General features: G+C 50.0%; 1 protein-coding gene across 27 annotated transcripts in view; it reads right to left on the bottom strand.

Moving 5' to 3' along the window:
• Zmynd8 (zinc finger MYND-type containing 8) overlaps nt 1-13824 on the bottom strand; it is a 123537-nt gene that overhangs the window by 14375 nt on the left and 95338 nt on the right. For 21 of the 27 annotated variants that reach the window (XM_010626247.3, XM_010626260.1, XM_033767058.1 and 18 more), the window contains 3 exons: nt 11130-11639; nt 6110-6484; nt 3758-3948 (listed from right to left, as the gene is read on the bottom strand). In XM_010626247.3, coding sequence (XP_010624549.1) covers nt 3758-3948; nt 6110-6484; nt 11130-11639 — 1076 coding nt within the window. Of the gene's footprint in view, nt 1-3757; nt 3949-6109; nt 6485-8224; nt 10105-11129; nt 11640-13824 lie in introns of those variants that run through there. The other 6 variants (XM_033767062.1, XM_033767063.1, XM_033767059.1 and 3 more) reach the window with 2 other exon arrangements.

The raw sequence follows: 13824 nt of genomic DNA, 5'->3' as shown, positions 1-13824 counted from the left end.
CTGCTTTGTCATTTTAATGCCTTACTCCTCGCCAAGGTCTTTCCAGCTCATTTCCCATCCTCTCCTGTGTAAACCAGCCAAGCCCCCAACGGCATCGGCAGGTTCTGTGAAACCAGCCAAGTACCACACAGAAGCCACCCAGATTTTTGCTTAGCAAATGTTGACGGGGGAGAATCCCCCTTCTTCTCCCTCCCACCAGCCGGCGGACGGCTCCACACCACCCCAGGGTCAGGAGTGAGGAGGAGGACAGGGGCGCAGTGGCTCAGGCCTGCCCCGCCCGAGCGGGGTCTCTCCTGGGTCCCCCAGGAGCTCCCAATCCGTGGGCAGGCAGGACAACAAGCGACCCAGCATCTGATGTGTTTATTCCACCAGGACCTCCTACCATCTGTCCTCTCTGGGCCCCAGTTTCCCCACAGATAATAACAGTGTCCTCTTATAGGTTGTGCACAGGGAGTAAGTGACAAAGATCGCCTGGCCAGCTTGACACCCACTCCAGAGGTAAATGTTCTGTTCATCACATTTTTACAGAAAAATACACTTGTGTGAGCCCACAACTGCTAACTGCTGCCAACCTCAATGTCATCCCAAAATGAGAGTCAAGAGAATAAAGTATCTGTGGAGATTTCCACTCCCTTGTGCAGCAGGGGCCACAGCGAGCAGCTGCTAGCACAAATACTCAGTGTTCCGTGCAATGGTCCTCTCTCCATAGGCCCCGAACTCACCACTGCACCAATCGTATCACGATAAAAAATTATAACCAAACTGCTTCACATCAGAAACTGGATGCAACTCAACACATTACTAACGTGATGCTTACATTCCATTTTAAAGCTATCATGACTTTGCGGGCTGCCACTTGCTTCCAACTGCAGCAAAGGACTCAACATTAATAAAGGCGAAGACCCTCTGCCAAAACACACAAATCTGAGCCCTCAATTCCAAGTCACCTAGGAGACAAGAGAGCTCACCCTACCTCCAGTCACCTCGCTTCTTTTGTCAACAGTGAAGAAAACATTTATCCACGTAGGCTGTTCCTGACTTTTGCTGTAAGAAGAAAGGGGGACTGCAGAACATGATGGATTCAGATGACTTTAAGAGCTCAGAAAATGGGCTTAGAGTAAACTGTAAGCCAGACCCACCTGGCAGGCCTCAGCTTATCCATTTGTACATAAAGAGCTTGGACCAAACCAACAGCAGGTGACACCAGGGACCGAGAACAGAGTCAGAGACTACTCAGACAACAGCAGACACGTCTTCGACCAGGTGCGATCGCACCAAATACCGCAGCAAGTAAGATTCAGTGCACTGCTGTGATCTTCAACACAACCCCCTCTTCAAAAAAAGAAAACTGGACTTAGCCCTCAAGCCGTGACACAGAAGTGTCATCAGGTGAGATTAAACTTCTTTTTTAAGTCTGTTTTTAAACTAAGTTGATTTAAATGAAGTAAATTACATTTAAATAATTTTAGTCATTTATTATCATGTGAAGAGATTTTTAAAAATCGTAGAAATAATCATGAATGGCAAGAATTATCCGACACTCAAATTCTTCTGGTTTTGGTTTTGGGTTTTTTCCCAAGTATTCAGGACTGAATCCAGGGCTTCACCGAGCACATTCCCAGCCATTTTTATTTTTCATCTTTTTAATTCTGACACAGGGTCTCAATACCACCAAGCTGAGTAGTCTCAGCTTCCAGAGTACACCCTGCTAAATCCTTCCCATTCTGAACCTTAAGGTCTCCCGGGTAATTCAAACATTTTCTTGAAAAAAGGGATAGGGCTGGGGTAATTTTAGCTCAGTGGCACTGTACCTGCCTCGCAAGAGCAAGGTTGTTGAGTTCAATCCCGGGTACCAAAAAAAGAAAGACAGAAGAGGGATAGACATAATCAGTAAGAAACTACAGTAGGCCCAAGGCCCAGGTTCTGATACCGTCATCAGCCACACTGAAGCGTACAGGAAACTGCTGCAAAAGCCACGTGGCGAGTCTGGACCCTGAACATCCGTGGTGAACAGCCCGTTCTGAATTCCACAGCCCAGCCTGAGCCAGGCTAAGTGCAAACCACCCAGAGCCCGGTCGCCACCTGCAAACAACAGCTCTGCCATCCACTGGCTGTGGGCCCCAGACCAGGCGCACAGCCTCGCTGGGCTTCACTTTTCTGTACAGAACTGCAACAACGGTAACAGCTACCTCATCAATCTATCATGAAGGCTGAATAAATAACTGACAAAAAGCGCTCTAAGCCGTGTGTGGCCCAGAGCAGACACGAGCTGCTGCCACTGCTGTCTCACCCAGGGGAGACTAAGCCCCCAGTGGTTCCTCATGATCCCACCTCTCTGGCTCGTGGGCACATGTGGTCCCTCCCAGGTGCTAGGCTGGGCCTGTTTCTGCCGTGAACACAGCAAAGTAATGGTGCCTGCTGCCTGGCCACTAGGCCCTCCCGTGGCCCCCAAACAATGGCCTTTGAACAAGCGGATCCCTTCCCTTTGAGCCCCCTTATGAGCTTCCATCCCTAGCAGACAGCACAACGCAGGTGTAAGTCCCAAGGCAGAAGACCGGCTCAGCCAGGCCCTGACTCCTGACCCACACAAACTGCGAGACCACAGATGTGAGTGCTGTTTTAAGTTGCTAAGCTTTGTAGATCTCTATTACACACCAACAGATCACAATAACCTCTAGCTAGAAGGACTAAATGGGAAAATGAGAAGGAGAAAAAGAAAAAAATCACTAAAGAAAATTATGTGTGTATCTCACAATCCAGAATTTAACTTGACGTTTACTCCTTAGTAACTAACCAGTAACTTGCTCATTAGTAAAGAATTAGTTGTTATTAGTATCATGGAGTTAATTTACTACTTTGATTACTCCTTGGCTATTCCTAAGTTATCAATAACAATTAGCCCAAAAGAGAGGTAGGCAACAAGCACTCACTCCACAACTTATATACCAGGCAGGGATTTAGCTCAGTGGTTCCACCGCCTGCCTCAAAACCCCAAGGACCTAAGTTCGATCCCCGGTACCAAAAAAAACCCCAAAAACATATGTACCAAGCACATACTTCTAGTCTTGGCAGAGAGCAACCAGACAGACCTGCTGCCTGTGTCAGAGCCCAAGCTCCTGTTTCACTGTCACTATGAGGGGTCTACAGCACCTCAGCCCAGGAGACACTCGTGATGCTGAGAACCTCAGGACTGTATTTACCTGAGCTCAACAGTGCCCCTAGAGCACCTGGTAAAGCAGTGGAGAAACGCTGAGGCCCTGGAAGTTGACTCACCACAGGACAAAGACTGTGGCCCCAAGGACGGGCAACCTGAGGGAGGAGAACCCGAGCCCCCCAGTGCATCTTGGTTCTGGCACCAACCAAGGTACAGGCCTATGGCTTGGGCAATCTCACGTGAGGTCTGAGTTTCATTCACCAGGACTTCTAAGTACAAACCACGCCCATGGTCAGCTGCTTTAGCACTTAAGGAAAATCTGTCCCTAATGAGCAATTTGAATTCTGAAGGGTAATTCCAATTCTATCTTGCATTTTAGGGACTGACTTTACAATCCCAGCCCTTTTGGAGTGAGATTCAGGCCATTCTGTACTTTTCTATTAAGAACGAACTTTAGGCCCAAACCTAAGAATCGGACGGTCCTCTTTAAAAACAAGTCTTCTCTCCTAAACACTCCCGCAGCCTGCCAGCGGTTCTGGAGAACCGTAGGATTCCCACTGAGAAGCCAGTTCTCCACCAGCCTGCCAGGGGCTAGCCACTCACTTTGCTAGTGTACTTGGCGATATCCGCGGCGACATCGGCGGAGGCCGTGGCAATGGGCAGGTCGGCATTGATCGAAGACGCAAGGGTGCTGCTGGGGCCCGAGCTGCTGATCAGGGGTGACGGCTGCGAGCTGGTCACCAGCGTGATGGTGGAGGTGGACGGGCTCTGCGTGACCTCTTTCTGCTGGACAGCTAGGAAAGCGAAGGATCCTGGTTACCCCGGCCGAGCAGGGAGGGGAGCGGGTGGAAGAGGAAGTCTTCACACTTGTTGAGTGAGCTTCTCTACTTTGAGGTCACAGAGATTCTCACCTTGCCCATTAGTAAAGAATTAATTTACTACGATTCGAGCCAGACTCCTCAGTTCTCAACTGAGTGGGCCCAACCTTGGACGCTAAAGATTTGATCACACACAAGCTCTTCCAGATTTCAAGGACACATGAGACGATAACCTCAGCCCACTTGAAGAAGTGCCTGAGAACGCTCCAGGCTGCCAGCACAGAAGAGGGAGGTCCCTGTCTCCCAGTTTCTGTGGGAGGGCAGGAGCCTAACCTTCAAGTGCCCATTGGCAAACCCAGACAAGTTTCACCTAAACCAACCCCTTCTGCTTTCTGGACTGTCTACCTTTCCTGCCTCCCCTGAACCATTCTTATCCCTCATTCTTCCTTTAAAATCCCCATCGCAGATGAATGGGGGGCAGGTGAGTAGGAGAGTGAACGTTTAACATGTACATGGCCCTGAGTCCAATCCTCAGCATCAAATTTTTTTTAAAAAGAGGAAAAAAGTCATAGTTACAATTAGCCTGGGCAACTTAACTTAGCAATACCCTGTCTCAAAATAAAAGGGGAGAGGGTGTTGCTCAGTGAGAAGGTTGCGGGTTCAATTCCCAGGACAGCAAAAAAAAAAAAAAAAAGAAGAAGAAGAAAAGGTCCACTTATTACCTCTGCACAAATGAAAGGGAGCGGAGTTCACGCTGATTCCTCCTTTCACGCTATGCTACTAACTCAAATCTGCCCCTACCACCTCACTAGTGGTGAGAGTATACTGCTGATTCAAACTTGTGCTCACCACCTTCACTAGTGGTACAACAGTGTATTACTTATTAAAATCTGCCCTTACCTCTCTCTCTGACACAGGCAATCTGAAACCTGAGCCCTGAACAGCCCAGTCTCCTTTGGACGCCACCTAAAGCCCCGGGGGTAAAGGCGCACAGGCTTATGGGTTATGAGGACAGACCTGGGAGGGAGGCCGTCATCTCTCTCGCCCCAGTTCAGCTCCTCCCCACCAACTCTGAACACTAGGATCAGCCCAACGGCTCGCCGAGCTGACCTACCCAGTTTCTCAGTTCTTCCTTGCTCCCCCCAATCTTGAGGTTTCAAGATCTTCCTACCTTCGACCTCATATCCTGTGGCTGCACAGGACCCAACTCGCCATGACAGTGTCAACCCAGGAGCCCCAGCATCAGGCACCAAGATGCAGGTCCCTGAGCCATGAGACCTGCGCCAGCGCTCACAAACCTGGGCGGGCCGCTGCTGATCGGATCAGCACTTTGTCGGCCCCTACAGAGCATCCTGCAGGGCCACGGGGAGTCTGATTCCGAAGTTTCCGAGAGGGGCTCCAGGGGCAGGTACATTCTGTGCATGTGCATACCCAGGTCTAAGGTAACTTTACTATCAACTCTTCACAGCGTATTCTCTCCACAATAATGCCAAGAGATTCACTCCCGTGCCTAAGGAAACTCACACCGTATATTCATCGCAGCGCTCTTTAGGCTAAGAAAAAGATGGAGGCCACCTCCACACCCACCAGTAGGAAAATGCTCGAAACAAACTATGGAACACTACGCAGCAGTCCAAAAGAATGAGGCGCTGACACAGACAGACCTCCAAAACATGCTGATAGGCCAAAAAAAAAAAGAAAGTATGGTACCATTTTGAAGTTGTAAAAAAGGAAAAATAGGTAGTATCGACGGTGCCACACACATATATAAAAATATACATGCATAGGAAAGGGTTTCACAATGGCCGGTTGTGGTTGCCGAAGAAAAGAGCGAAATGAAATGGAAGGTGAAGAGGACAGCATTCAAGTTTCCATAAATATTCTGTCCTCTAAGAAGTGTAATATGCATGTATCATTTACAAAATGGAAAAAAAAAACTTTAAAGTTAAAAAGCAAAGTACAAGCCGATATTTTTAAAATAATGCCAAATGGAATGTATGAGGCCCGCAGGACACAACGGCCAGGACACAAATGGGAACAACAACAACAAAAAATTAAAAACAAAACAGCAATGGTCTTTCTCCCCTCGATGTGGCAAAAAAGAGGGCGGCGCCACAGAGAGCAGGGGCGGCGATACCTTTCACGGCCTGTCTGGTCTGGTATCTCGTCCCCTGGGAAGGCTGAGGCTGCTGCTGCTGGCTGTGCTGCTGCTGCTGCTGGCGCTGGATCTTCTGCAAGTGCCACTTTTGGGAGGACGTTTGAAACTTACTTGATGAGTTCCACACGACCCGCTGCACAGCTGGCGCGGTCTCCTTTGGTAAAAGCGGCCTCTGCTTTTTCACCGGGCTCCCTGTGGCGGCAGTGGCCGGCGCTGTGACAGTGACGGCGGACGTCGTGCTGGTGGTGGCGGGGACACCGGCTGCAGGGGTTTGGACGGCCGAGCGAGTGAGCACCGGCGTCTCGGGAGGAGACTGGCTGCCTGCTGCCGTGGTGGACGGTGGCGCTTTACCTACTATAGCCAAAGTGTGAAAACAAACAAAAGCTAGGTTGGACTCAGGTTCGTCTGCGGGGACTACACTGGTGAGCTTTGGGTAAAATCAATCCGAGAGCCGCAGGCTCGGGCAACCTGTGCTCACCCCAGGGGGCTATGTCCTTAGCCAGGGCTCAGGCCGCTTATCTGAGACACTCGCCATACTCTTGGGGGGACAAGGTTAAACAAGGCCCTCCCCGCCCGCCCTTCAGGTGCCCACAAACTAGCTGACGAGGTGGGGGGGTGAACAAAACCGGGGTGTCCTGGTTTAACCGAGACTGCGTGGGAAGCACCTCAAGAAAGGCCAGCTGGAGTCCAGCCAGAGATGAGACAGAAAAACCCTTTAGCTGTCAGGAAACCTATGAGGCTGGAACCCCACAGAACAAGGTGGCTCCCCAACCTTCAAGGCACTGAATCATCCTCTCCTCTGCATCCCTCCAGGACAAGCTCAGGGTAGACTGATGGCCTCGAACCTAACACCAAAAGGACTCGGCCCAAGGCCAGGACCTTCTCCCTCCACAACTCATTTGGAGTTCGAGCAGCACAGCTTTAGATCGTACTGTGACCTTCTCCTGTACAGTGTGCCACACTGGTTTTCCTGCTGTGTAGGGGGTCAAGTTTAAGCCTAAAATGCATTTAATGTTAATGTGAGCTGCTAAAAATACTGTCTGTCAATCATTACACGAGCACGATGTGAGAATGGCAAAAACAGTGGGTGCGAAGGGTTCAAGTTGAAAACTGCAGCCCTGTGGACTACGTTTAGAAGAGGGGGACCGAGGTGTAGGACTTGAACAGGCAGAGAATCCGGAGGGAGGAGCACCCACCAAGATGTGTCCAGGATCAGGGAGCACTTCGCTGGGGAAGTAGCTGAAGGCGGGTGAAAGCCACAAGCGCTCAGCAACACGGAAGGGGTTGCCCATGTGGGTGCTGGTTTAGGAAGGGGCTGGTGACTGATGCAGAGGCCCCAGCTGTGGGTTGAGTGCCCCACGACCACCGCCGTGCCCAGGGCACCAACTTCAACCATGCCCAACATCCAGCGCCTTCCCTGAGGGTTATGCCTCATATTTTAGATCTCTAGAGGGGAGCTCGATTTCTCCAGCGAAGATTCTCGGTGAGCTGTGCATTTGAGGAAGCGAAGGAGAATGGAGGAAAGAGATAGCTGCCCACTGACCTGGCAGCTTACATCTGCCCAGCCCTCCTGCTGCCCGCCAAGGACAGCGTGGCGAAGTGGGTGGGCAAGACCCCAGTGGGGCTGTAAGAGTTCTTCCTGCAATGAGGAGCCCTGGTCCTTTCCAGGGGACCTGCAGGGACTGCACACAACCTCTGAGGGCTCCAGGAGCAGAGGAGAGGCGACAGGGTCCCTCTAAGAGCTGGGCAGAGGCACAGAGCCTGGCAGGGGTTCTAACCTGCACAATCTCCTCCAATGCCTCCCTTGTCTGCCCTTAAGGAAAATTTGCTGTGTATTACTACTGCTGATCAGCCAGCCTGTCCCCCTCAGGCAAAGGACACCCACAGAAAAGCCCGGTCCCTGGGCTGGGGATTTAGCACCTGCCACAAACACAAAGACCTGAGTTTGATTCTTGGTACCAAATAAATAAATAAAAGTCAGTCCTGAACCAGGCACAGTGGCGCATGCCTATAATCCTAACACTCCGGAGGCTGAGGCAGGAGGATCACTGTGAGTTTGACGCCAGCCTGGGCTACATTGTGAGCTCCAGGTCAGTCTCAACTACATAGTGAGACCCTGTCTCAAAAAACAAAAAAACAAAAAAGCCATCCCTGGCTCCTGATTTGCAACAGCAAAGAGCCAGCTTTGTAGAGGGGACTATTCTGCAGTGGCCCCACTGGCTGGCTCTCTTCCTTACCAAAAAAAAAAAAAATTTAAAACGGGGGCGTGGGGGGGGGAATCTGAAAAAAGCTTTCACTTTTCAAAGTACTGTTGGGGTAGGGTTATCCTTTAGATATTAAAATGTTTTAATTCATAGGAAATTCTGATGGCTTGTAGAGGAGAAAATAAGCTACAGGAAATTCTGTCCTAGAAAAGAAACCTTTTTATATATAAAGGGAAAACTTTTTTTAAAAAATAGCACTTGGGATTGAATTTAGGGTATTCTCTCAGAACTATAACCCCAGACCTTTTCCAATTTTTTATTTTGAGCCGGGGTCCGGCCGACTCTTAAACTTGCTATTCTACCTCAGCCTCCCAGAGTGCTAGGATCACAGGTGTTCAACACCACTATGCCTGGCCAAGGGAGGACTTTTATTTCAGAGAAGAATCATCACCCCTCTGGGGAAGGGTGGGCTGACTGCCAGGACAGGGTCACTGAGGGAGCTCCTGTCACCTAGGCTGAGTCACCAGCTACAAAGCCGCTGTCCTCTCGGAGAGGACCCGCACTTCCCTACATGCTGCACGTGGGCCTGAAGGGCAGCTGGAAGTCACCACAGCTCACTCCGAAATGCCCTTCACTTCATCACCTCAGAAGTGAAGGCCCATGTTGAAAAGATGTCCTACCTTAGAGTATGAGACAGAGCCCATTCTTCAAGACCCACATCACCCCAGGGCTCTGGACTGAAGATCAGCTGGTATTGCCCCGATCCCTGGGAAGCTGCTCTAACTGAACTCTGTCCTAGAATCATCCCAGTGCAATCGCCCACCATCTACTTGGGTCTCCTGGAGAAGTTTCCTTCAGGCATCACTGAAGGACAACCTCTAGTTCTTTGAACCAATTGGAATGCTTTTAAGTTTTTGGAAAGTGACAGATCTTTTAAGAACCGTGGTGCTGGGGATTTATAGCACTGGTTCCGCCGCCTGCCTCACAAGCACAAGGACCCGAGTTCAGTCCCCAGTCCAAAAAAGAAAAAAAAAGAATTCTTCTTTCCTCTGGACCCACTGAGGGCTTTACTTCCCATTATGAAATGAACAAAATAAATAAATAAGATGAAGTAAAAAAAAAAGTAAAAAAGAACCGTGTTTCCCTTTCGACTTTCATTGCCAGGAAGCTCAGAGGCAAAATGGAAACTCAACTTCAGTAACTGAAAATTGGAATTAGACTTTACTTTTGTATAAAACCTTTCCCTAAACCACTCACTATTCTATCTTTATTTCTGCTTTTACACTGAGTTCTTTGTTTTCAGTCTGTTTCATGGAGATGTGTCCTTGTCAATCTCTTACAAATTCTTCCTACAAGAGGAAGGGGAATAAAACCAATCCATCAAAAGATCTGCTCCAGGAAGAATGAAAGCGTATAAATGTTGTAAGAGCCATGTCACACAGGTGCTTCCACAAGCCTCGCGCAATGAAGGCTATTCCTACTGTGCCTGCGGTAGCGAGGCCACCCCTAACCCTGAGACAGCTCGGGAGGTCTGACACCTGCCTCTCTGCGCCACTCCTTTCTCCTCTCCCTGCATACGGCACTCAGAGAGAGACCTCTCATTCCCATTTCCTGTCTCCCCTAACAACAGAGGTTCCAGGAGAGCCCAGCTGTGCACCCCAGCTAGGGGCGGAGGATACATCAAGGACTTGTTTTAAGCCACCAGGCTGTGGAAACTCCCAAGGACACAGACTCACATGTCACTCGAAGGTTTGGGTGAGAAGTTAGCTCCTGTCAGAAGAAAGGCACAGTCAGAAACAAAGCCTCCCTGTCCCTGGAGTTCCCCACTAGGTGCCTGCGGCTCTGTGGCTACAACCTCTAACTTGCCCAGAGGCGATGTTTCTCCTGGGTCCTCAAAAATGCTTCACATCCTCCCTGGGCTGTTAGAATCGCCTCCCCACCCACTTGCCAAGCCAACTGGAAAATGTGCTGACGACCTTGGCAGGGAAAAGACACCCTTCCCATCATGCACTCCCTCCTACTGGAGGGGCTGCCCGGACTTTGGACAGCACTGCTGCTTCACAGCAGAACAGCAGCAGTAGGAGGCTGAGGAGATGGACAGTGGCTCTCAACCTTGGGCGATCAGCCTCCAGGGGACATCTGGCAACCAACAGCCTGGGCAGCTTCTACTGCCATCTAGTGGCTACAGGCCAGCAATGCTCCCAAGCACCCTCCAAGGCACAGGCCAAGGATTCCTTGGGGACAAATTTGGTGGTGGAAGGTTGAGGAACCCCAGGGTCAGAGGGGTTTAAGCCAAGTTTTTGTGTAAGGGCTTCAAGGAGCTCTTGGGCATTCTGATGCCACCTACCAGAATGGTTTCACGTTGTGGTAATAAAATATACCTGCTGATGCTTGGGCAGCACGAGGGGGAAAAGGGGCAGCTGAACCCATGGACCTTCGCGATGAAGGCTTCCAACCACCTCAGCCTGGTCAAACGCCTAACGCTAACATTTCAGCCAAATGAGTGTATGGGTAAAGCAGGGACTCAGGCAAACGTGACTTCACTAGAAGCAACTATCATTTTCTGAAGGACTTATTTTGGGGGGTCACAGTTGGTGGTGTCAGGTGCTGAGCAGGTTAAGACAGAACTCATGTGAGCACCAGTCCTGCTCCATAATCAGCTGGGGACCTCAAGGCCACCGCAGCGTTGCTGTACAACCTCAGCTGTGCTGGGGATCCCGGTGCTTCTGACAACACAAACCCAAGCTGGGATCCTACACCAAGCGAAGAAACAGGAAACCCGTACGAGGACTTACCATCCTGCTTGGGAGATGGCTCTTTGGGCTCCTTCTTATTTTTTCGACCCTCCCGCCCAGAATGGTCTTCTCCTAAATCTATGACCAGTTCACTCTCTGAATCGGAGTCCAGGCCCAAATGCACTGTCGGCGAATCCACCTCGTCTTTTCCTTTCAGCTTATCCTTTGTGGGATGAGGTGACGGTTTTGCTTTTTCTGCAAAGTCCTTCTCGGGCTCAGGGCTGCCCTTGTCCTTGACTGGCCCTGGCTCTGCCTTCTCGCTGGCTGGCGATGAGCTTTTCAGCTCCTCTTTGACCTCGACTGGGTTTGCAGGCTTGGGCTTTTTTTTGACCGTGGACGGCTCTTTGTCCATCCCACTACCCTCTTTGTCCTCCGGGTCTTCTGGTTCGTTCTTGGTCTTCTGCTCATCGTCACTGATGTATTCACTATCACTACTATCTGACTTCTCGGAGTCCTCTGAATCGCTGTGCTCTACAGCCGTATAAACATCTTCTGAGATTTCATTTATGCCTAAATTCAAAGAGAAAACCCAGCATGTGGCGTAGTCACAAAATAAAGAGCAAGATAACAAAACGCAAACATTTTCCACGCCAAATGCCAGAATGCATTTCAAATCGCATCACAATGGCCAGGCGGGATCAGAAGTGACCTTAAAGCAGCAACTGTCTACAGCTGACAAATGGAACCTGCCTCTGCAGAGGGCTTCCATCACCTTCAGAGGAGACGTGGAATCCACCAACTGCCTGTCACGTCTGTGCAGAGCTAAAGAGCTAAAGCCCAGCGACACTGGGACCTCACTGACCCAGAGCGTGAGAGGGCTGGGAAGGTCAGCAGAGACGAGTGTTCAAACTGATCCAGTTTACAGATCAGAGAACAGAGGCCCAGAGACATGACTTGCCCTAGGACACAAAGAAAACCAAAACCAGAACTCCTGACTCACTACCAGCACTCCTCCCACAGCATTCATGTCCTCTATCCTTTGTCCAGGGCTCAAGAAGCAAGACAAAGCTTCAAGCACGGGGCACAAACTCTCAGCCCTTGAGCCCATGAGGCCAGCAGATATCTTTCACTTGGGAAGCAAAGGTTTTCTCACAGGGCATCTGTTTGCTTTTACTAGTTGTAACTCAGAATCTGTCGCTCAATTCCCAAATCAGGAGACTTCGCATGGAAACCAAGGTGGCAGGCTTCCACAGAAAGTGCAAAAGATCTGGCCACTTTGGGGTGCAGGTCTGCAGTGCCACGGATGGGAAAGGTCCAAAAGCCACGGCCCCTTTCAGTGGGCGGAAGCACAGACTCCAGGGCACCCATATGCCCAGTCCTGCCACTGGCTGCCTGCACAGTGTGGGTCTACATTGTCACTCACAAAGGGACAAGGTGAAAATCACATAAGTCTGTGTCTATTAAAAGGGAAAAGTTCAAAACAGCAGCTGTTTCACACTCAGAAACATGGGTCAATAGCAATTCCATTTAAGCCATTTATGTTTCCATCTTCAATAACACGTTTAGGATCATCAGGATGGAGGTAAGTAACCCTATACCCTAACATTTTGCAAAGAAGAAGAAGGCCCGATCAACTCTTTGCACTGCCTTTTACTCTAAAGCCCCCTTGAGTGGTCTCTGCGTTCACCTGGACACGCTGGACAGAAAACTGCAAAAGGACAGGAGCCACCCAGAGCCCAGGGCATACGAGGTCAGCAGAGTCACTAGTGAGTGTTATCTGCCTTCACCAGGACCCAATCGAGTACACAAGCAAAACACCAATGCCTAGGTCCGGGCATAACTTCTGGATCCTGGGCCTGGGCTACTTATAGCTGCAGGCTGGACTCAAAAAGATCAAGTACAACTGCACATGTGATAGAAAATCCTTAGATGTTGGACCAAAAGGATATGGACTGGGCCAGGGATTTAGCTCAGTGGTTCTGCCACCTGCCTTGCAAGCACAAGGTCCTGAGTTTGATCCCAGTACCAAAAACAAAACAAAACAAAAAGGATATGGGCTGAGATCCCGCCCATTTTCACAAACTATGTGACCTCTCTGGGCCTCAGTTCCTTCATGTGCAAAATGGGACTGATAACAGAATAATATCCAATGCCCAAACACTCTATATACCACAGCTAGCACTGTGCAAAGTATACAGCAACACTCAGTAAAGGGAAATATTAAAATTCCTATCAATAATAAAGGGATCCACAGCTTCATGGAAGGACCATACAGAAGACCTGGAAATGTCCTCCATGTCACACAATGTCCTAACTAAATGGGCAGCCCAGGGAAGAAGAACGTCTTCAGAACAAGCCCAACTACAGCTCCATCCTCACTCAAAAATCCAGAACCACTGAAAACCTCACCTCCAATGGCTCTTTCTCCTAGAGTCCAGCTGTCCCTTCACTGCTTTGTCAATGCCCTCCTGGCCTAATTCACTTATCCAGCAAAAATCCCAGAGCATCTACTGCGTGCAAAAGGACCAGAAGCAATGGAGAAGTCAAATACTTGTGAGACAACTCCCTGCCCGAGCAGCTTCCAGCCTAGAATGGGAAGGCTACAAGCCCGCCAGGGACCACTGAGGATTCCAGGCAAGGGAGGGGCAGTCAGGGAAGACTTCCTAGAGGAAGTGAGGCCTGTGCTCAGCCTTGAGGGAAGCAGGTCAGGCAGGCAGCATAAAGGCAGGCAGCACAGGAGGAGGGGGAGGGGGGG

The sequence above is a fragment of the Fukomys damarensis genome, unplaced genomic scaffold (assembly GCF_012274545.1).
Source record: "Fukomys damarensis isolate Sample0158 unplaced genomic scaffold, DMR_v1.0_HiC HiC_scaffold_22, whole genome shotgun sequence".
Classification (NCBI taxonomy): domain Eukaryota; kingdom Metazoa; phylum Chordata; class Mammalia; order Rodentia; family Bathyergidae; genus Fukomys; species Fukomys damarensis.
The sequence above is the reverse complement of the archived record's forward strand: the minus strand, read 5'-3'. Positions and strand labels throughout refer to the sequence as shown.